The 23,488-nt window shown below is 30.4% G+C and overlaps 1 protein-coding gene across 4 annotated transcripts in view; it reads left to right on the top strand.

Moving 5' to 3' along the window:
• Window positions 1-23,488, top strand: part of LOC143237423 (uncharacterized) — a 90,688-nt gene extending 67,200 nt beyond the window's left edge. For 2 of the 4 annotated variants that reach the window (XM_076476662.1, XM_076476661.1), the window contains 8 exons: window positions 54-257; window positions 6,197-6,323; window positions 9,810-9,972; window positions 11,499-11,634; window positions 12,282-12,392; window positions 18,015-18,133; window positions 22,444-22,555; window positions 22,950-23,488. In XM_076476662.1, coding sequence (XP_076332777.1) covers window positions 54-257; window positions 6,197-6,323; window positions 9,810-9,972; window positions 11,499-11,634; window positions 12,282-12,392; window positions 18,015-18,133; window positions 22,444-22,555; window positions 22,950-23,123 — 1,146 coding nt within the window. In that variant the 3' untranslated portion in view covers window positions 23,124-23,488. Of the gene's footprint in view, window positions 1-53; window positions 258-6,196; window positions 6,324-9,809; window positions 9,973-11,498; window positions 11,635-12,281; window positions 12,393-16,147; window positions 16,295-18,014; window positions 18,134-22,430; window positions 22,560-22,949 lie in introns of those variants that run through there. The other 2 variants (XR_013020062.1, XM_076476663.1) reach the window with 2 other exon arrangements.

The following is a 23,488-nucleotide window of genomic DNA, read 5'->3' as shown; positions in this document are numbered from 1 at the left end:
ATTTGTTTCATTTAATTAATTGTTTGTACTCAGTTAGTGTTCTTCTGTTTCAGGCTTGGTTACTCAATAATGTGATGTCTTATCGATCTACACTTCAGAAGGCTCTAAACAGCATAAACGAGTTTGTCAACCACGAACAGTTTACCCATAATTTGGTCCAACTGGGTCTACTGGATCCACAGAACCCTCTTACTCACATAGAAAATATGTCTTCAACATCAAGGAGCTATAACCATAGTCCATCACGTGCATCTCGGGCATGTTACTATTCCATTATCTTTTTTAACTTAAAGAATAAAACCTTTCAGTTAAAGAGAGATGACTAGAATATTTTGAATTGAACAGTAAACTTAAGAAATATCAGTTCTTTCTTGAAGACAAAAGATAAATAATCATATTAATCAGTGTATTGGTAATACATTTGATCTTCCTCCTGCTTCTCTTATTTTTTAAATACTTTACCTTCTCAAAAGTACTTCTACTTTTACTGCCCCACATATATTAAAATAGTTTATGGATATTTCAAATTACAAATATGATTATGTTTCCAAAAACTAGTATTCTTCTCATCTCGTTTTATCATGCTGTAATCTGTTTATGAGGGTATCTAATCTGCACTTGATCTATGAACTACATATAGATCATAAATACCTAACATAAGGTATTCTTACCACTGATCTGTACTTTGTACTTCTTCATATAGATTATTAATACCTAACATAAGGTATTCTTACCACGAATCTGTACTTTATACTTCTTCATATAGATTATTAATACACAAGATAAGGTTTTCTTACCACTAACCTGTACTTTGTACTTCTTCATATAGATTAATAATACTTAACATAAGGTATTCTTACCACTAACCTGTACTTTATACTTCTTCATATAGGTTAATAATACTTAACATAAGGTTTTCTTACCACTAATCTGTACTTTATACTTCTTCATATAGATTATTAATACACAAGATAAGGTTTTCTTACCACTAACCTGTACTTTGTACTTCTTCATATAGATTATTAATATACAAGATAAGGTTTTCTTACCACTAACCTGTACTTTGTACTTCTTCATATAGATTATTAATATACAAGATAAGGTTTTCTTACCACTAACCTGTACTTTGTACTTCTTCATATAGATTATTAATACCTAACATAAGGTATTCTTACCACTAATCTGTACTTTATACTTCTTCATATAGATTATTAATACACAAGATAAGGTTTTCTTACCACTAACCTGTACTTTGTACTTCTTCATATAGATTATTAATACCTAACATAAGGTATTCTTACCACTAATCTGTACTTTATACTTCTTCATATAGATTATTAATACACAAGATAAGGTTTTCTTACCACTAACCTGTACTTTGTACTTGTTCATATAGATTATTAATACTTAACATAAGGTGTTCTTACCACAAACTTATGCTTTTTTCTAGTATATATTACTTCATTCTAATCATTAAAATTTAAGTGAAAGTAAATAATGTCCAATTTTTGTTTGCCCATCAATCAGAAGGCAAGCATGAAGGAATATACATTCTCAATTAATCTTAACATTAATTTGGTTTCAGATGAATAATTCTGTTAGAATGCTGAAATTACAGTTTATTTGATTACATACTGTTTCCAGAGATCAATCAGTATGTTTTATTACACAATATAGTCTTGTTTAAACTCTACTGTTTATTTCATGTTGTGCTGAGTGTTCTGTGAGTTTGTTGATTTTGCGTTTTTCTTCTACAATTCTAAATAGCAGTTACCACAAATAGTACCAATATTTCTTCCTCATTAATGTGTTACTTCATACCCTATTATATCAGTACCTCGTATCTCTCTGTGATACAGTTATACTTCTCTTATTAATGTATTGATTCATATCACTTGGAATCCTTTAGAGTCTAATTGGCTGTTATACCAAGATCCCTTTCATTCATAACACTGTTAAGGTTATTCCCATTCAAATTATGATAAACCCACATTCATTATCATATATTTATTATAATTAAAACCCATCTACCATATATTTGCTCAACTCACAAAATAGCACATATCCCTATGTAAATCAGCAGCATCTTCTTCATAGCCAGCAACACTCAAGACTTTGATATCTTCCAAAAATGTAAGTAATGTATTGACTCTTCCATCATCTGTGTCAATGATGGGAATCAAAAAGAGCAAAGGTCCTAAGATTGAGCTTTGAGCTACCCTACTTGTGATATAAATCCAATTTGACTGGACACCACTTGTAACAACCCTCTGGTTTCTTCCATCCAGTTACTGTTTTATACAAGTAGCTAACTTATCAGACACAACTATGGAGATAATATTTTTACAAATCTTTTATGTAACAATGTATTCTCAAGATGGCTGGTATGGGTATTAGAAGTTTAATTATATTGATGTACAGAACAATGTTTTGACCTTCTTAGGTCGTCTTCAGGTAAACAAAGAAAGTTTGTAACTGACCATTGCTGGGCACATCTTAGAGATGACTTATGTGACAGTTTGTAAAACACTTTCTAAAAATTCAAATACACTAAATCTACACTCTTACCCTCATCTACATAAGTAGTAACCTTTTAAAAAAAATGACAAAAGATTTGTAAAGCAAGATTTTCTCTTAGTGAAACCATGTTGGCTATCTCATAAAAGTTTAAATATTGCAAAGTATCTTTTAACAGACTTTTCAAAATATTTCCCAAAACAAATGTAAGACTAAAAAGTCTGTATGTACTGGATCACTTTTTATCACCTTCTTTGAAAAAATAAGTTACATTAACTAATTTACAATCCTCTAGTACCTGCCCACTGATTCACATATCCAATCTTTAATCTCCTTCAAAACCCTTTAAGAAATATAATCTGGCTTTGAAGCCTTATCATTGTTTTAAACTTCCTAATTTATTCTTAATCAACTCAAAAGAAATGTAGTCATCTTGTTTAATTTCATTTCCATTCATCAACTGTTCAAGATGTGTAATATAGCTTAAATCTTTGCAAATTAGAAGCAAAGTAAAAGTTAAATTTAATAAGCTAGTCATCTTATAACCATCAGATGCTAACCAATCTTCTTCATCTCTCAAGTTCCCTACCGTATCCTAACATTTTGTTTACCCTTAATGTATTTAGTGAAATTCTTACTGTTAATTTTGACATTTTCAGCCAACATTTTCTCATTCATCCTTTTTGATGTCGTAATTTCCTGTTTCACCATCTTTCTTCATCTTCTGTCACATCAGTCAATTTAAATTTCTTAAATGCATGATTTTCTTTCTTATTTTATCTCTTAAACTTTGTGATCCAACCTGGTTTGTTGCTTACAGCCACTCTTATCTTTCTTGAAGTAATATGTTTATCTTGGCTATTTAAATATTTTCTGCATCTGATCAGTGTCTCCAAATAACTCAGTTGTCTGATTCACAACAGGTAATTCTTGTTACATCTTTCTAAATTTACTTTTTTTGAAATTTGTAACCAAAATATCATTATTCCTTATCTCTGTATGCAGCAAAACATTAAACTTAATAGAGCAATAATTACTTGCACACAAATGTTCCCCAGTTTCCACTCTCTTGATCGTTTTTATATTAGAATTTAACAATAAATCTAAAGTAGCATTATTTCTAGTAGGTTTCTTAGCCAGTTGGTGAAGAAATCCATCTTGAACATTTTCTAGAAACCTTCATCCCTCATGGTTTGTCTCTAACATTTCCCAGTCAATAATGTCTGAAATTAAAATCACCCATAATTATTACTTCATTAACAGCTCAAATCCTAATCTCATTGTAAAGTTTTTCACTAACTTCATTAGTATTATTTAGTGGTCTATAACAAATTCCTATAAAAAAAACCTTTTCTCCTTACATCCATTAATAGAAACCCAAATGGATTGAATCTCCTTGCTGTTATATTATTTGTTATGTTATCTGTTTTATGTTATATTCACTGTCCTCATGATATAACTCACATTTTACATATAAAGCCACTCTGAAATAATAATCGGTGATGTCGAGAAAATCCACTTGTAGAGAAAAATATATATGTTAAAACGGCTTGTTTGGGTTGAGAAAATATTTTATGTAGAGGAGCAAACAACGTTTCGACCTTCTTCAGTCATTGTCAAGTTCACAAAGAAAGCTAAAGTCATCTGTTGTATTTCTTATACTTCTAGCATTATAATAGTAACAATTAAGTCTATCCTTATAACTACTTCTATACCCATTTCCTATGCTAAATATTTCTCTGCCTTTTATTCTTTTTGTATTTAGTAGTTCCTCGTCTTCACCACTGTCTAGCTCTATTTAAAATTTCCTTTGCAGCTGAGTTAATAGCCTTAGCAAACAAGCCAGCTCCTATCCTATTTAAATGTAAATCATTCATTCCATATAGCTTCCTTCTTCCATTGAAATAATCCACAAGTCCAACCAACTACTCCACTCATCCTTACATACTAACCCAATCCTAGCATTTAGCCCTAGTAATGTACTTATAATATCATCCCCGTAATTAATCCTGGGCAGTATCCCTGACAAAATTAAGTTGTGGCTTTTTTATTTAAATGTCTTTATAAGCCCCTTGTACCTATTAATTAACTTCTCTCACCTACCTTTCTCTACATCATTAGCCCTTACATGAACCAAAAATACTGCATCTCTTCTAGTCTCCTTTATTATATTTCCTACTCTATCAGTTATATCCTTCACTTATTCCCAAGTTAACATTATCTGATTCTTTTTCCCACGTCTACCACACAGTCTACCCTATCCACATTCCTTTTCAGTAATTGCCTATAACTACAACCTCCTTAAGATTATCATGCTTACTCTTCTCTGTTCAAGGACTGAAATCTGTTGTTCAATAGAATAGGTTCATTACAATTAAATCCACTACTTTTAACTCTAATGATACTATTTCTAACTTGCAGAAAGTTAGTGTTAGCATGTAACACCTTAAGTTTCTCTTCAAATATTTCTACTGTTTACTACACTCTAACTTTCTTTTTATCTATCTGTTTTACTTTAATTAGAATAGTCTCTAACTTCTCTTACATACAAACTCTACATACAAATTACATATCTTTCCTACTAGCTTCTTTACAAATACATACTGAGTTCTCAAATAAAACCCACTAATTGCACCCATTACACCAACAGATTGTGAATACTTAATTCCTACACTGGTCTTAGCCATTTGGTTTAGATTTATAATGTGAAAATAAATATCAATTACAAATACCAGGTGTGTATTTTGACACCATTACTATTAAGCCTAATGTTTAAGAACCAATTATTTTTATCACTACTTTGTCTTCCCACTAAAGTAATATAATAAAGTTTATATTTAATTACATAAAACTTAATAATTTATTAAACAACATACATAATCTTAGTAATAAAATGTAATTAGCCTGATTTATATTATGATCTACCTTATATCTATAAGCTGGATTGAAACTAATAGATCTGCGTTCAAGTAAATGAGCCTAAAGTACTGTTACACATGCTAAGCCTATTTTAATATTGTAGTAAAATTTACACAACTACACTCAAAGTTAAAACTTTGCCATCATACTTTTATTTACCAGTCTTACTATTTGTTGTTATTATTATGTTATTTAACCCAAATTACTACAAATGATAGTATTAATATGAAATAATTTTAAAAGTCTGTAAGATCTTATCTTTTCATTGTCCTCCCTCTTCAGTCATGCCCTCTGGCTCAAATTGTATTGTTTCAATACTTCACATCTTTCTGTCATGCTAATATTTAACTCTTATTGATGTATTTAAAAAGGTTTTACGTAGTTTGTATCAATTTACATTAAATTTCAAAATGATTGACCAAAAGCAGCAAATAATGCTTTACCTTCTGTAGTTCTTCTGCTGTACTAAAGAATAACCAAACAGTTGGTGTTAACTTCTGGACTTTAAATCTCTAAAACTAAGGAACTGCCCAGCAGTCTGTGTTAAGTTTTGGATCTTAAACCTGTAAAACTGAATAACATAGGATATACATTCACATATAGTTTTAGCTTAATGAGTGGGGAATGTTTTATAAAATTAGATACAACCTAATTAACTTGTTATCTGTAGGTTAGTATATATATTTTCATTTGTAATATTTCTATATGCTTACATGAATTTCTAATGGTTATAAGTTTATATAATATTTTATTCTTACAGGTCAATTTCACAAACTTATTGTTTCAACCACCTTTATCCAAAAATAGTTTATTAGGAAAGAGTTTTATTGAACTCTTCAAGAATGGTCAAGAGACTGACATGATGTTTCGACTAATCAAAGTTCATGGTGAGATGTATAACAACGTTTATCTAGTTGTTGAAATAATTAAATCAAGTAATCTTACATTTTTTCAATGCAAAGCTATTTGTTGACATTTCAAATTTTATAGACAGTCCTTAAAAAGCTGTATTATACTTTAAAAGTGATCACTTAAGACTTGTTAATGCTCTACAGATCTTTTAGTTTCAAATGGTGCTGAAAATGGAATTCTAATCTACATTAAAATTGTAGTATAACCACTTTTTATAGAACAGCAACATGGTTCTGGATGGACAGAAACTAGAAAGTAATCTTAAAACCTCTTTTTAATTAATAATTATGTGACTTTATAATACTTTAGTGTTCATGTGGCAAGAAGACCTGGAGCTGTTCTCCAGTGTTCAGAATCACTGTTTGTGTTTACTCTGCTTGTTTTTATAGTCAAGTAGTTTTGTGTTCATGTTTATCCTACTTGTTTTCATAGTCATTTAAGTAGTTTTATGTTTATGTTTATCCTTCTCGTTTTCATAGTCATTTAGGTGGTTTTATGTTAATGTTTATCCTACTTGTTTTCATAGTCAGTAAGGTAGTTTTGTGTTCATGTTTATCCTACTTGTTTTCATAATTGTTTTGGTAGTTTTGTGTTCATGTTCATTCTGCTTGTTTTGATAGTCATTTAGGTAGTTTTGTGTTCATGTTTACTCTGCTTGTTTTTATAGTCATTTAGGTAGATTTGTATTAATGTTTATCGATCTTGTTTTCATAGTCAGTAAGGTAGTTTTGTGTTCCTGTTTATCCTACTTGTTTTTGTAGTCATTTAGGAAGTTTTGTGTTCATGTTTATCCTACTTGTTTTTGTAGTCATTTAGGAAGTTTTGTGTTCATGTTTATCCTTCTCGTTTTCATAGGCATTTAGGTAGTTTAGTGTTCATGTTTATCCTACTTGTTTTCATGGTCATTTTAGTAGTTTTGTGTTCATGTTTATCCTTCTCGTTTTCATAGTCATTTAGGTGGTTTTATGTTAATGTTTATCCTACTTGTTTTCATAGTCAGTAAGGTAGTTTTGTGTTCATGTTTATCCTACTTGTTTTCATAATTGTTTTGGTAGTTTTGTGTTCATGTTCATTCTGCTTGTTTTGATAGTCATTTAGGTAGTTTTGTGTTCATGTTTACTCTACTTGTTTTTATAGTCATTTAGGTAGGTTTGTATTCATGTTTATCGATCTTGTTTTCATAGTCAGTAAGGTAGTTTTGTGTTCCTGTTTATCCTACTTGTTTTTGTAGTCATTTAGGAAGTTTAGTGTTCATGTTTATCCTTCTCGTTTTCATAGGCATTTAGGTAGTTTTGTGTTCATGTTTATCCTTCTCGTTTTCATAGGCATTTAGGTAGTTTAGTGTTCATGTTTATCCTACTTGTTTTCATGGTCATTTTAGTAGTTTTGTGTTCAAGTTTATCCTACTTGTTTTCATGGTCATTTTAGTAGTTTTGTGTTCAAGTTTATCCTACTTATTTTCATAGTCAGTTAAGTAGTTTTGTGTTCATGATTATTAATCCTATTTAGAATTGGCAGTATTTGGGATCTTGTCTTCTCACTTAAGGATAGGAATGCTAAGTCATCATTAATCCCATTTAACATTTCTATATATAGTATCAAACAACAGCACATCTGTAATTTAAGTGATATTATTTCTAATTACCATATACATATTATATTTGTGATATTAATAGACAGCATCTCTATCTTACAAGTGACATATATTAGCTCTAATTACCATATACGTATTTTATGTATGGTACTAATAGACAGAACTTCTGTGTTACAAGTTACATATTACTTCTAATTACCCTACACGTATTATGTTTATGGTATTAAAATGAAAGCATGTCTGTGTTACAAATCACATATTGGTTCTAATATTTTGTTTAACACTACAATTATTTCTGAACAAAAGAACTGTCTATTCTTTGTTTGTTGAAACAATTTTTGATAATGTTGTTCAGTATTTAAATTTGTTCAGAAAAAAATTTAATAAGGCTGTTGAACCAGATAATGATTACTCAGTGGTTTTGAAAGAGGTTAAGAGTTGGATGTGCGATTCACTTGAACAGTGGTCAGACATCAGAAGACTGGAAGTTAGCTAATGTCACTCATGTTTTCAAGGTAGGTAATAAACATTGTTCAAGTAATCATACACATATTAGTCTTACATCAGTTGTGGGGAAAAGTTTTGGAAAGTCTGACAAAAGTTGCTTTGTAAAATCATTTAATAAAGTTTTGAAATTTATTAGATACTCTACATGATTTCACTGAGAGATAATCTTGCCTTACAAATATTTTGACATTTTTAAAAAGGTTAGTACTTATGGAGTTGAAAATAAGAGTGTAGATTTAGTGTATCTGGATTGTCGGAAAGCATTTAACAAGTTGCCATGTAAAAGGCTTGTAAAAAGAATTGTTTCTACAGGTGTGAGGGATAAGTTAACTAACGGGATAATAGATTAGCTTGATGAAAGAAAGCATACTGTTGTTATAAATGGAGTTTAGTCAAACTGCATTAATTTCATAAGTATAATTTGGGTGGAAATAACCTTAACAGTGTCATGAAAGAAAAGGATCTTGGTGTAAAAGTCAATCAGTCTAAATCCATCCAAGCAATGTGCTGTTACTAGTGATAGAGCAAATAGGATTTTAGGTTGTATCTACAGAAATATTGAATACAAGTCTAAAGAGGGTTATAATTTCATTATGCAGGTCACTGGTTAGACAACATTTTGAGTATTGTGTTCAGTCTTGGACTCATTACCTTAGGAAAGACATTGAATTGTTGGAAAGGGTTCATAGAAGGGTTACTAGCATGCTCCTGGGATGAAGGGGTTGTCATATGAGGAGAGGTTGAAATCTCTCAAATTGTTTTGTTTTGAAAACAAGAAGAGTTAGAAGCATATGTTTAAGATGTCTAAGATTGTTAAGGGAGTTAATAGTGTTGATGCATCATCTACGTGAGAATCGTAATATGTGGGAAAGAAATTCCATTTTTGCAACATAGGAGTCATCTTCAGCTAAGACAGTTTTATTTTTCAAGCAGGATGGTTGGCTTTTGGAATGGGCTGTCTTCAGATATTATGGAAGCAGTAAGTTTAAGAGTAAGCTTTATAAGTCTATAGTAAGTATGAGGGCTGACTTTAAGTCTTGTTGCTTATTTATTAATAATAGTGTTTTGTATAGAGAATGAGACAGCTGAAATGAACTAATAGGCCCTATATCATCCCAAAACATTTATGTTATTTATATTTTTGTTTATTAACCTGTTATAGCTTATACTTTTATTCCTTATCATTTCAGTTGTTTACTTGCTGCTTTTTAATTATTAACATATCAAATATACAACAGTGTCTCCAACTAATACAACACAGCTATTAACTGACAGAACTGACATCTACTCCTTATGTTGAAAGATGCAACAGGTACATTTTTAAGCTAACAAAATCAGTATCTATTCTTGATGTCCACAGATGCAACAGACACAGTTATTGATTATACCCATGGATATCCGATTGACCAATCTACTATTGAACATGAAATAGAAATTCATGAAATCAAAGCACATTCAGTGGTAATTGCAGCTTATTGTGACTGGTTTCGTCAGACACTAATCAGCCAGGAATCAACAGACAGGTTAGAGATATCAAAACTTATTTAGATCATTGATAGTTTTATAAAGTGTATTTGGGAAATTAACCACTAAGATTAATAACAAAATGTATAGAATGATTTGTGTCTAGATCTTGTACAGTACCTAGATGGGACAGTCATAATTTTACTGACTTATACTGCTAAACTCCGGAGCTTGATTCCTTTGATGGACACATGAGATATCCCAACATGGCTGTAAAATAAAGAAAGTAAAAGGCTCTATCAATATCATATGTTTTGACAACAGTGGTTGTGTTATGTTTCTTGTTAGATAGCTATAGCTGTCACTACTATAAGTTGGGACAACAGTGGTTGTGTTCTCTGTTAGACAGCAAGAGCTATCACTACTGTGTGTTGTGAAAACAGTTGTTGTGTTATATTCTTTGTTAGCTAGAGCTATCACTACTATACGTTTTGACAACAATGGTTGTGTTATGTTATTTGTTAGACAGCTATCACAACTGTGTGTTGTGACAAGAATGGTTGTGTTCTTTGTTAAGACAGCTAGAGCTTTCATTGCTGTGTGTTGTGACAACAGTTGTTGTGTTATATTCTTTTTTAGATAGCTAGAGCTATCACTACTATGTGTTGTAACAACAGTGGTTATGTTCTTTGTTAGACAGCTAGAGATATTACTGCTGTGTGTTGTGACAACAGTGGTTATGTTCTTTGTTAGACAGCAAGAGATATCACTACTGTGTGTTGTGAAAACAGTTGTTGTGTTATATTCTTTGTTAGCTAGAGCTATCACTACTATACGTTTTGACAACAATGGTTGTGTTATGTTATTTGTTAGACAGCTATCACAACTGTGTGTTGTGACAAGAATGGTTGTGTTCTTTGTTAAGACAGCTAGAGCTTTCATTGCTGTGTGTTGTGACAACAGTTGTTGTGTTATATTCTTTTTAGATAGCTAGAGCTATCACTACTATGTGTTGTAACAACAGTGGTTAAGTTCTTTGTTAGACAGCTAGAGCTATTACTGCTGTGTGTTGTGACAACAGTGGTTATGTTATGTTTCTTGTTAGAAGCTAGAGATATCATTACTATAAGTTGGGACAACAGTGGTTGTGTTCTTTGTTAGACAGCTAGAGCTATCAGTACTGTGTGTTGTGAAAACAGTAGTTAAGTTCTTTGTTATAGACTGCTGGAGCTATCACAACTGTGTGTTGTGACAACAGTGGTTATGTTCTTTGTTAGACATCTAAAGCTCTCACTTTTGTGTGTTGTGACAACAGTGGTTATGTTATGTTTTTTGTTAGACAGCTAGAGCTATCATTAAGATACAATGGTATCTTAACATTTGTTAATATCATGTTATAGTGAATTGATTGTGCTATATCCTGGTGCTACATATGCATTAAACATATATTTAATGAACTGTGATAAGTCGAGAAAAAGTACCAAATAAAGCTGTACTAGTGTGTGTATATTGCTACTTGTAACAAGACCTGTGAGTATGTTACTGCTAGTTATATAGCTATGCAACAGAGTTTATATCTTTCTAGAACTATTGTTGTCCATGACAGCAGTCCAGAAATATTTAGAATGTTCCTAGAATACTTGTATGGTGGTCATCTAGAAACCAGACAGTTGTCCATGGAACAACTAGCTCACCTCATGTTTCTCAGTGAAAAATATCAGGTAAAAGTCCACCTATTGATGCGTTTATTTCATATTTGATTGTACAGTGATGCATATCACATTTTGATATGGTTTGTTGTATATTGGGTTCTGCATGGGTTCTTTTCTCTGGGTGACAGTCAGTTGAGATGAAATAAGCAATCTTAGTTGGTAGAGTGTTATATTAGTACAACCCAAGTGTTCTGTATGTTGTTCTGTGAGTGAGAATTAGCTATAATGTAATGAAATACCTTGGTTGATGAGTATCATATTAGTACAATCCAAGTGTTCTCCATGTTGTTCTGTGAGTGACAGTTTGTTGGGATGTAATGAAATACCTTGGTTGGCAGGTATCATGTTAGTACAATCAAAGTGTTTTGTATGTTGTTCTATGAAATACCTTGGTTGGCAGGTATCATGTTAGTACAATCGAAGTGTTTTGTATGTTGTTCTGAGTGAGAATTAGCTCAAATGTAATGAAATACCTTGGTTGATGGGTACCATTATCATATTAGTAGAACCTAAGTGTTCTAGATTTTGTTCTTTGAGTGACAAATGTAATTGTGTTTTTCAAGTTTGCTTACTTTGGGATACGTTATTTTCATTTAACTGTGAAGTTATGACTTGTTTTCAATTATTATAAGTACTGTTGTTTAAATTGTTTACAGGTGAATCCTCTGAAGCACCAGTTAGAAGAAACTTTTGAAAATCTTATAGATGAAGACACAGCCTTTTTGATTCTTGTCATAGGGGTTCAGTTTAAATGTAACACACTGAGGGTATGAGGAAATTATTTCATAAAAGTTACCTTTAACCCTTTTGCAGTGGATCAGGGTTCAAAGGCCATGTTATCACATTTGTTGACTTGCACTAAGCATTTTATTGAACTACCATTTTATGAAGTTATTCAATAAGTTTGAAATCAAATTATATATTCTAATTCAAACTTTAATAATATATGAGTTAATTTCTTAATTTAAAAGCAAATATTAAAAGAACAACCTAAATATAGATTTTAGTGAGTCACATAATATGTTGAATGCAGCACAGTTTAAAATTAGATGTTTGTGATGTCAAAATACTAAGTCTATAGTTTTGTACAAGTTAGGAACTCAAGCTAGAATATAAAATTAGAACCTTGTGTCCTTTTATTTTGCTATGATGTGGTTTTGTACTGAACTGTATACAGTGGCCATGTTCAACTCTCCATTTTTGAAATGATCCCTTATATACACATACTTCAATATTTAACATGTGAATAACCAATCAGCAGCTTAGAATGTCCCCAGAGTAGATTTTCTCACCATTTTAATCCTTGAAAACTCTACAACATTCTTTCAGTTCAAGGTATCAGTGAGATAAGTGTTGTCTTCAGTCTGCTCAAAGTATCATCATTTCTAATATATTTATATATCTGATGTGTTATCAGTTGAAGTAATCTTACAGACTGTTTTCTCAAACATCATATAAGTTGTTATAAAACTTCCTGAAAGATTAAAGAATTTCATAAGCAGTTTTACTATATTTGTTAATTACAAAAACACTTACTACAGTAAGTACTTCCCATTATCATTTTGTTATCTTATTAGTGATAACAGATGAAATACCAGCTGCAAATAAAATTAGTAGTGTATGTTATATAACAGGTAACAAATTTATTTCATATTTTGATTGATATGGTTTGTTTTCAGGTTCAATATTAAAGGTTTAAATTGTTAGTGAATATTTCATTTGGCTGATAAGCAATACAGCTTGGGTTTTCTTCTACCTACTACTGCAAATAAAATTAAAGTAGGAGCTCTTATCCAGTTAATGTAAGAGAAGAGTACTTCCAGTAATATAAGCACCTGCTAACAGAACATTCAAGTATTGGTGAGGTGAGAATTAACAAAACATCAAGTAAAGGAGTAACTTATATTTTATTTATGTAATAGTTTTGAACATTTAGAAGAATTTTCTATATAAATTCAGATGCTTCTTTGTTGGGCAGGTGAAATTTGAACACTGACCAACTTAACAAGAAGCAAGTTTTGTTACATCAAATACTCTTCATGCTTCATAGTATAACAAGTAAGATATTCATAAATACAAAAAATACACTTATGCTGCTAATACTGATCACATCAGCTTTGTAAACTGTTACAAATTTTAATTATTTCCCAACAAAAAGGGAGAGAAGTATAAGAAGGAGTTTTAATATCTGTCAAAAAATTAGTGTTAATGTGGAGAAGAACATAATACATTATCTACTTTAATTACATTGGATCTCTGGATAATTATACAAATTAACAGTGAAAGTAGAGTGTATAAAATATCTGTAAATATACTTACCTCATAAGATATAAAACACAATTTCAAGAAAAATATTAATAAATACTGCATGGTTAATGAAGATACTTGAAATGTTTAAGCACATGTATGCTCTAATACGAATTAGACTGAAACTTGTGGTTTTCATTTTGTTTATTAACCTAATCCAACCAATACTGGAAACCTTGTACACCCTTGTGCAAATTAATTGAAACAAATGATCATTTTACAATATTTTCAGCATGGCGGCTGGTGTAGGCTCACTGGACCCGCTGATTTCCTTTAATACTCATTTTTTGCATGAAATTTTGAGGAATGTTATGTCATTCAAAATTGCATTAGAAGGGCAAGGAGACCAATCAAAAAACAACTTCTTACCAACTCAATGAAGAAAAAACGGTATCAATGGGGTCTGAAATACAAGAACTGGGCACAAGAACAATGGAGGAAGGTGTTATTCAGTGATGAGACTCATTTCTTTGTACAGAGTCAAAGAAGTCTGCATGTTTGCAGTTCTCCAGGTGAGAAACTTTGAGAATCTCACATCAATCAGTTCATAAAACATCCCTTGAAGAAGATGTTTTGGGGCTTTTTCAGCTACTATGGCGTCGGATACTTACATATCGTAGAAGGTATGATGCGAGGACCACGGTACATCGAAGTTTTGCAGAGAAGAGTCGTTTTAGAATTGATAAAGAGATTTCCAGTTGGATCTGGCTCCATACCACATATCAAAACTTGTGAAGAATTTTATGACTACAATGTGAATAAAGGTGCTGGACTGGCCTTGGAAACTCTCCAGACTTAAATCCTATTGAAAATCTTTGGGCAATTTGTAAAGAAAAACTTCAGGGTAAAGACTGTACCACGAAAGATAAGCTAATTGAGGTGTGGTATCGCAATCCAAAAATTAATAAAGATTGCAGTCAACTCGTGGACTTGATGTCAAAGCAGATTAATGATCTTCTGAAAAATAAAGGCGGTCATATCATGTATTAATTTGTGAGTAATTTTTGGATTCTCAGCAATAAAACCCAAAAAATTGAAAAAAATCGTAATTTTCCATCTTGTTTCAATAAATATGCACAATATGTACCATTTATATGTATATATGTACCAAGTAAAAGTTGCAATACTACACGTTTGTGGGAAAAGTCATTACTATTGGAGCTTACAAAACATTTATCTTTCTTGTTTCAGAGCAGCTATGTGCACTTCTGATTCATTTTAAAGGCAAGATTTGTTATTTGCCAACATATCGCAAGATTTTTGTTGAAGTGGAAATAAAACAAAATAAATTTAAGTTAATTAAACTACATTAGAAAACTAGTATTTTTAAACCTAAATACATCTTAGTTCAATAAATAGTAGTAGTCTATAGTATCAGTGTAGTTATTTTTTGGTTAGTCGACTGTATATATAGTATATATGTATTATGTACAGTCGACTGTACACCACATCAAAGTTATGTAATGTTAGCTAAACATGACTGGAAGGTCAATATAATGATAAATATATATGTTCATATATAGCATAATGAGACTTACGATACTTAGACTAAACATTTGTATTTTCAAGTTATAATATGTAGTCATTCTAGTACAATAAAAGCATAATTTATACTTATTTCCTAATTTTTCTTTGATGGTTACAAGGTTGGTCAAGTGAGAGACCCCATATAGTTAGAGTACAGAAAATAACACAAAATATAAAGTCTTACTGGAAACAAACATTTGAAATTTATTTAGGAGGTTTTAGAGAAAATAATATTTGAGATTTTTGGGATGAAGAATAGTTTTTTTTTTATCATAACATTAAATCACTTTGCACTCAGACCAGTAACAAAACACTCTATATTCACAAACAGATCTTTAGTAAATATATTTCATTAAAACATCTATATTTTGTGTATGAAATACTTGTAATCTTTACTAAAAAGTCTATCAAATGTTGTGAAGATACACATGCTGTATCAAAGGTTATACTATAAATGCTTATCATGTGTAAATGTGTAGATGAACTTGTGTATGTTATACTGAGCTCATTGCAAAAGGGTTAATAAGACAGTTTTAATAAAACATTTTGTTTGAAAAATTTAAATATTTTTATTAGTTTAGAATCTAATACTTGTCAACCATACTCAACATGACATATTAATAAAATATGTTGCTGTATATTTTAATAATTAAACAAATCAAAATATTAATTGTTGGTTGTTTTTCAGTTTACTGACATAGAAGAGTTTAGCCAATACCAACTGAAATGAATTAATTTAGTTGAATCCATCTATCACCATTTAAAAATAACAGAAGTTGCAAAGTCCTTTGTTATTTAGAGTATGATGTAACATATTGATTCTATTATTATTAAGGTAAGATATAATTGAAAAGATTCATTATAATTTATAAAATCCATTATTAGTTAAAGTATAGCTAAACAAATTAGGACAAAGATAACATGGAAGAATATAAATATATGACATCATCTAATAATTGAAAGTTTAAAAGAAACTTGGAATTCCTCCATTAACTAGGTTACTACTAACAATACAGAGACTGGTATTCTTAAATCTTAACTTAAAAGTCACTGTTCACTGATTTTAGGTTGTGTATTAACAATAAAGATTTCAGATGTCACTGTGTGACAACTTTAGGTCATGTATTAACAATTCCAGTATAAACACAGAGTATCAATGAATATACTTTATTACCCATAACAGTATTGCAGTTATAGACACTGATTTCATTTTCCTTATTAGACAAACCATAGCATGATCTTACTCCTCTGAATATAAATGCTGACCTAGACATAGTTTGTCAATGACACAAAATAACACATAACTATCTCTGTTTAGCAGCGGTATATCATGAACTAACTTGTAATTTGAACCCAGACCTTAAACTCACCTGTTTCAGGTTAACTTCTGTGGACCATGACCAAACTTGTTATTGTTCTTGAATTTAACCTACCTGTGGACCATGACCTAACTTGTTATTGACCTTAATATACCTGTGAATTATGACCTAACTTGTTATTGACTTTAACATGACTGTGAATTATGACCTAACTTGTTATTGACTTTAACATGACTGTGGATCATGACCTAACTTGTTGACCTTAACCTACCTGTGGACCATGACCTAACTTGTTCTTGACCTTAACCTACCTGTGGACCATGACCTAACTTGTTATTGTTATCATCGTTAACCTACCTGTGGATCATGACCTAACTTGTTATTGTTATCATCGTTAACCTACCTGTGGATCATGACCTAACTTGTTACTGTTATCATCGTTAACCTACCTGTGGACCATGACCTAACTTGATATTGTTATCATCGTTAACCTACCTGAGGATCATGACCTAACTTGTTATTGTTATCATCGTTAACCTACCTGTGGATCATGACCTAACTTGTTACTGTTATCATTGTTAACCTACCTGTGGATCATGACCTAACTTGTTACTGTTATCATCGTTAACCTACCTGTGGACCATGACCTAACTTGTGACTGTTATCATCGTTAACCTACCTGTGGACCATGTCCTAACATGTTATTGTTATCGACATTAACATACCTGTGGTACATGACCTACCTTGTTAACCTTAACCTACCTGTTCCTAATTAACATGTGTGTTCAGAGATCTAACTTAGACAAACTTTACACATTGTAATCTGAAACAGTTTGGTTAATGTTAAACCACCATCTTACTTCTTACTGTTTATCAAACCTTGTTGTAACTATTTTCTGTTCCAAGTTAGTACATGAGAACAGTTATCTAACTTAGACAAACTTAACCTATGCATTTCACACTACCATGTGTAAACTACAATCTAACTTGTTATTGTTTGACAAACCTTGACCTTACTCTTATCTTTAGCCCACTGTTATGGTTATTTCACCTGTTATTATTTCAGTATTCATACTTAAATCTCACATTTTATTTTTGCTATTTTTCAAAATGCATCCACTACCACCATCTGTGTTATAATAATGTAGTGTTGGCTTATTTTAAAATACCAAACTAATTATAATATTTAGTTTTATCTTATTTTCTGTATAGAATGATTAATATTATATTTTTCAGAATACTGCTTTGGATTTCATTGCTGTAAAAAACATCGCCATTAACAAAGACAGTTTTATTGGTCATCCTGAATGTGTGAAGTCTGAGATAATGGACATAATTACAGGAGCAGAAGTGAGGTAAAACTGCTGCTTTTGGTGAAACACTTACATAAAACAATTAGTTTATCAGATTGCTTAGTTTGTAACACATTATATATTATTTTCACATTTTTATTGTTACCGTTTAACTGAATAACTGTTTTGATTTTGTGTTAGTACTTTTGATATATATATAAATTGAGTAAAAAAGTTTATTCATGTTTGGATTGTTGTTGTAAATATATAAGAATTGGGTAAACTCTTAGATTATGTCATGTTGGTTGTTGAACTTACTACTCATGTGGATGTTAGTGTTATGTAAGGTATGTGTTATAATGTCCTTGTGTTTATGAGATCTCTTATCACCATGCTATGTATAACTCTGTTAGTAGTGTCTTGCATTCCAGCATGCAGTGTATAACTTTGGTAATATTGTCCTCACCTTTGCAACATTCTATGTATAACTTTGGTAATAGTGTCCTAATATTTGCAACATGCTGTGTATAACTTTGGTAATACTGTCCTAATTTTTGCAACATGCTGTGTATAACTTTGGTAATACTGTCCTAATTTTTGCAACATGCTGTGTATACCTTTGGTAATAGTGTCCTAATCTTTGCAACATGCTGTGTATACCTTTGGTAATACTGTCCTAATCTTTGCAACATACTGTGTATAACTTTGATAATACTGTCCTAATCTTTGCAACATGCTGTGTATAACTTTGGTAATACTGTCCTAATCTTTGTAACATGCTGTGTATAACTTTGATAATACTGTCCTAATCTTTGTAACATGCTGTGTATAACTTTGATAATACTGTCCTAATCTTTGTAACATGCTGTGTATAACTTTGGTAATACTGTCCTAATCTTTGTAACATGCTGTGTATACCTTTGGTAATATTGTCCTCACCTTTGCAACATTCTATGTATAACTTTGGTAATAGTGTCCTAATATTTGCAACATGCTGTGTATAACTTTGGTAATACTGTCCTAATTTTTGCAACATGCTGTGTATAACTTTGGTAATACTGTCCTAATTTTTGCAACATGCTGTGTATACCTTTGGTAATAGTGTCCTAATCTTTGCAACATGCTGTGTATACCTTTGGTAATACTGTCCTAATCTTTGCAACATACTGTGTATAACTTTGATAATACTGTCCTAATCTTTGCAACATGCTGTGTATAACTTTGACAATACTGTCCTAATCTTTGCAACATGCTGTGTATAACTTTGGTAATACTGTCCTAATCTTTGCAACATGCTGTGTATAACTTTGGTAATACTGTACTGTCCTAATCTTTGTAACATGCTGTGTATAACTTTGGTAATACTGTTCTAATCTTTGTAACATGCTGTGTATAACTTTGGTAATACTGTCCTAATCTTTGTAACATGCTGTGTATAACTTTGGTAATACTGTCCTAATCTTTGCAACATGCTGTGTATAACTTTGGTAATACTGTCCTAATTTTTGCAACATGCTGTGTATAACTTTGGTAATACTGTCCTAATTTTTGCAACATGCTGTGTATACCTTTGGTAATAGTGTCCTAATCTTTGCAACATGCTGTGTATACCTTTGGTAATACTGTCCTAATCTTTGCAACATGCTGTGTATAACTTTGGTAATACTGTCCTAATTTTTGCAACATGCTGTGTATAACTTTGGTAATAGTGTCCTAATCTTTGCAACATGCTGTGTATAACTTTGGTAATACTGTCCTAATCTTTGCAACATGCTGTGTATAACTTTGGTAATACTGTACTGTCCTAATCTTTGTAACATGCTGTGTATAACTTTGGTAATACTGTCCTAATCTTTGTAACATGCTGTGTATAACTTTGGTAATACTGTCCTAATCTTTGTAACATGCTGTGTATAACTTTGGTAATACTGTCCTAATCTTTGTAACATGCTGTGTATACCTTTGGTAATACTGTCCTAATCTTTGTAACATGCTGTGTATAACTTTGGTAATACTGTCCTAATCTTTGTAACATGCTGTGTATAACTTTGGTAATACTGTCCTAATCTTTGTAACATGCTGTGTATACCTTTGGTAATACTGTCCTAATCTTTGCAACATACTGTGTATAACTTTGATAATACTGTCCTAATCTTTGTAACATGCTGCATATAACTTTGGTAATAGTGTCTTGTTTTTGTAATTGTACACTTGAAATTTTCAATATGATCCAATTATTTTCTGGAAGTTTTTTGATTATCCCTATTTCTCTTTCAAAAATTAACAATTTTTAATTATTTTGTTTCTTATCTATTTGTGATGGACACAACAAATAGTCCAATGTTGATATATTATAAAATAAACAAACTAACTGAATTACATTCTGTATCAATAAGAAATAAAGAATTGTTAATATACGATACTTAAAGAAATTTTCAAGTAATAATTTTTTTTTTTTATAGACACATATCTAAGTGGTTTTGTCCAATCTTTGATGTGCTGTTTCCAAGTTAAATTTTTATTGATTTGTGAATCTAAATATTTTATATCATACACAAGTTTGAAAATGATTACAAGTATTGTTATAAATACAGTTTAATAACATTTTATTTATAATAATTGTATATTTTAATTCAAAAAGTAAATACTTTGTTTAGTTATAATAATAGATAATTCATGTTCATAAAATAAATTTCCTGCTGTTTGAAAGCCATTTTTTATTTGAAAATTTAGTTTTATATTGTTAGAGCTAAGTATTAGTGCTATGTCATAAGTAAACTTAGTAGCTTTATAACTTAAACTTAGATCACATGAAGCATTTTAAAAGTGCAGAACACTCTGTTAGATCATCCTGTATTACATTCATATTATTAAAGTTATACTTTATTTTTACAGTCTGTTTTTTATATATAAATAATATTTAAAACATTTTAATTGAATGCCTCTAACCTCTAGAATTACAATTTACCTCATAATATTTGGTTCTGTATATATTTTCTCTAGATCCAGAAATAAACTCAGTGCTTTTCCCCTTTTCCTAAGGACTCATAAATACTTTTGTGTGAACCTTAAGAGTATGTCTTCTGTATTTAACATTTCTTTAGATTTTTATTGATCTTTAGAGAGAAAGAAATGATTGAATAAAGTACTGAAAACAGTGAAATAGGTCCATAATTTACATAATTATTGCTATCACCTTACTCTATATTAGAATTGCTCTAAATAAAAGTTCCTGTTGTAGAATGTATGTTATAAATCAATGACTTTATAATATAATTTATGTGTTTACTATTCTTATTTAACTTCTATCCTTCTCTGGACCTTTTAAACTCATAATTATAGTTTTTACATCATGAACACAGGTAGGAAATAAATACACAGAATTAATTTTCTGTCTGTTATCAGTTTGTTTTATTTTTTGTTTGATTTATAAAACAATTATTAACTTTATTAGTTTAACTTGTATTTAATTTATTTTTGTCACCACAGGTAATATTTTATTCTCATTTTCTTTACCAATGAACATATTAACAAAATTATAATAGTTTATTATATAGCTATAAAATTATAAAATTAATTTTTATAACATTCATTTTTTCATATTTGTTTAATTTCTGTGAGTTATAAAGTTCAATTTTTAATATTCATTAAGGGCGTAATATATAACTTTTCATCAATTTTATTCCATCAGTGATTTATGGTTTCTTCAGTTTCCTTTATGTGACAATTAAAATGTGTTTGTTAATATCTTACATGTTTTATTAATACCTGTAGAAGTATATATTTTCCCGATTAATTTTACTTACATTTTTTTTTAAGTTTGATAATCAGTAATTTTTATAAATTATTTCTCCGTCTGTGTCATGTAACTTTAAATCCATATTTACTTCTAACATTATAAAGTGATGATCTGTTATTGGTACTTTACATGATTAATGCAACATAATGTGGGAAATAATTGCTTTTTCCAAAACGGGTATTCTGTTGTTTGTATATAGCTAATGTAATACTCTCTTATCCTTTCCAATGTATATTTTATACTTTTAAGCAAGTGTATTATATGTGTTTATATATATGTGTGTGTGTGTGTTTATATATATATATATATTTATGTATAATTTGTTGAAGTATTGTTTCTTTGCACAAACATTCTACATGTTTTAACATTTGAACACTTCTGATCATGATGTTGAAACTTCTAGAGTCAACTATTTGTAGCCCATAGATCAGTTCAAATTAAAAATGGTTTTCATTGCATACCCATTTCAATGGTTTGTGTTATTTATTATTTTAATATACTTATTTTTTTTCCCGTGTGTGCAAGTTACTGTGTTTGAGAAAATGAAATAACCCTTATCAGAAACTCTATATAGTGATGAAGTCTTGTGCCCATCACAATCAGAAGCAGCCAGTTCAAGTTTCATCTCTGAAGCTTTTAAAGGTTTAAAAGAACTGACTCCAGATCTTGAGGTTTCTATAAATGAGGTGAGGAAACTAATAAACAATGTAATACTCTGTCTGAAAAAAGAGACTGAAAATCTTTAGAAAGAAAGAAAACTAATCTCATAAAATCATATTTACAGTATATTGATGGTGATCAAGTTAAGATTTTGGTGAAATTATTTAAAACTTTATGTAGACCTTGGAAAAGTTATGCAATCTCATTACTTGTTAAAGAGGTATTATAATTCCAGGAAATGTAATTTCTATCTTAATACTTATATGTATTAATATGTTACAGTCAAAGAAGTGTGGTTTCTGTCTTAATACTGGTATGTGTTAATGATATGTTATAGCCAAAGAAATGTGATTTCTATCTCAGTACTGATATGTGTCAATGGTATATTATAGTTAAAGAAATGTAGTTTTTATCTTCCAGGAGATTCAAGCTGCCTCTATCTGTAACTCACCACAAAACACTAGAGAGGAGGATACTTGTGTAACAGAGCTACGTAATCTCGTGGGAGAGTGTTTACCACATGAAGAGTTATTGCATATTTGCCAGGTTGCTAGCTGTGATGTCAACCAAGCTCTTGATTTACTTTTATGCTGAACTTGATACTTTTGTGAGTATATGAGGACAATGCTGTATTTATTATGTATTTGATTAGAGTGATCCATTGTATCTAACTGAAAAAAACAAACCCATTCAGAGTTCAGCCTTTACTGTTTGTAATTATGTTCACAATTGTAAAGCCTTGGAAAAGTTATGCAATCTCATTATTAGTGTAAAACAACTGTGTTTTATTCAGTCATATGTTTTACAATTGCTATCATATATATATTTGTGTTTTTGACACTAAAATGTTTTTAATAGTTTACACACTTGAGCAGTTTGGTTTTATATTTCTTGGCCATTTTACTATTCTGCTGTACTTCTGGAAAACATTAATCAGAATAAAAAACAAATTAGATGTA

The sequence above is a fragment of the Tachypleus tridentatus genome, chromosome 13, assembly GCF_004210375.1.
Source record: "Tachypleus tridentatus isolate NWPU-2018 chromosome 13, ASM421037v1, whole genome shotgun sequence".
Lineage (NCBI taxonomy): Eukaryota > Metazoa > Arthropoda > Merostomata > Xiphosura > Limulidae > Tachypleus > Tachypleus tridentatus.
This window is presented reverse-complemented; position numbering and strand designations above follow the sequence as displayed.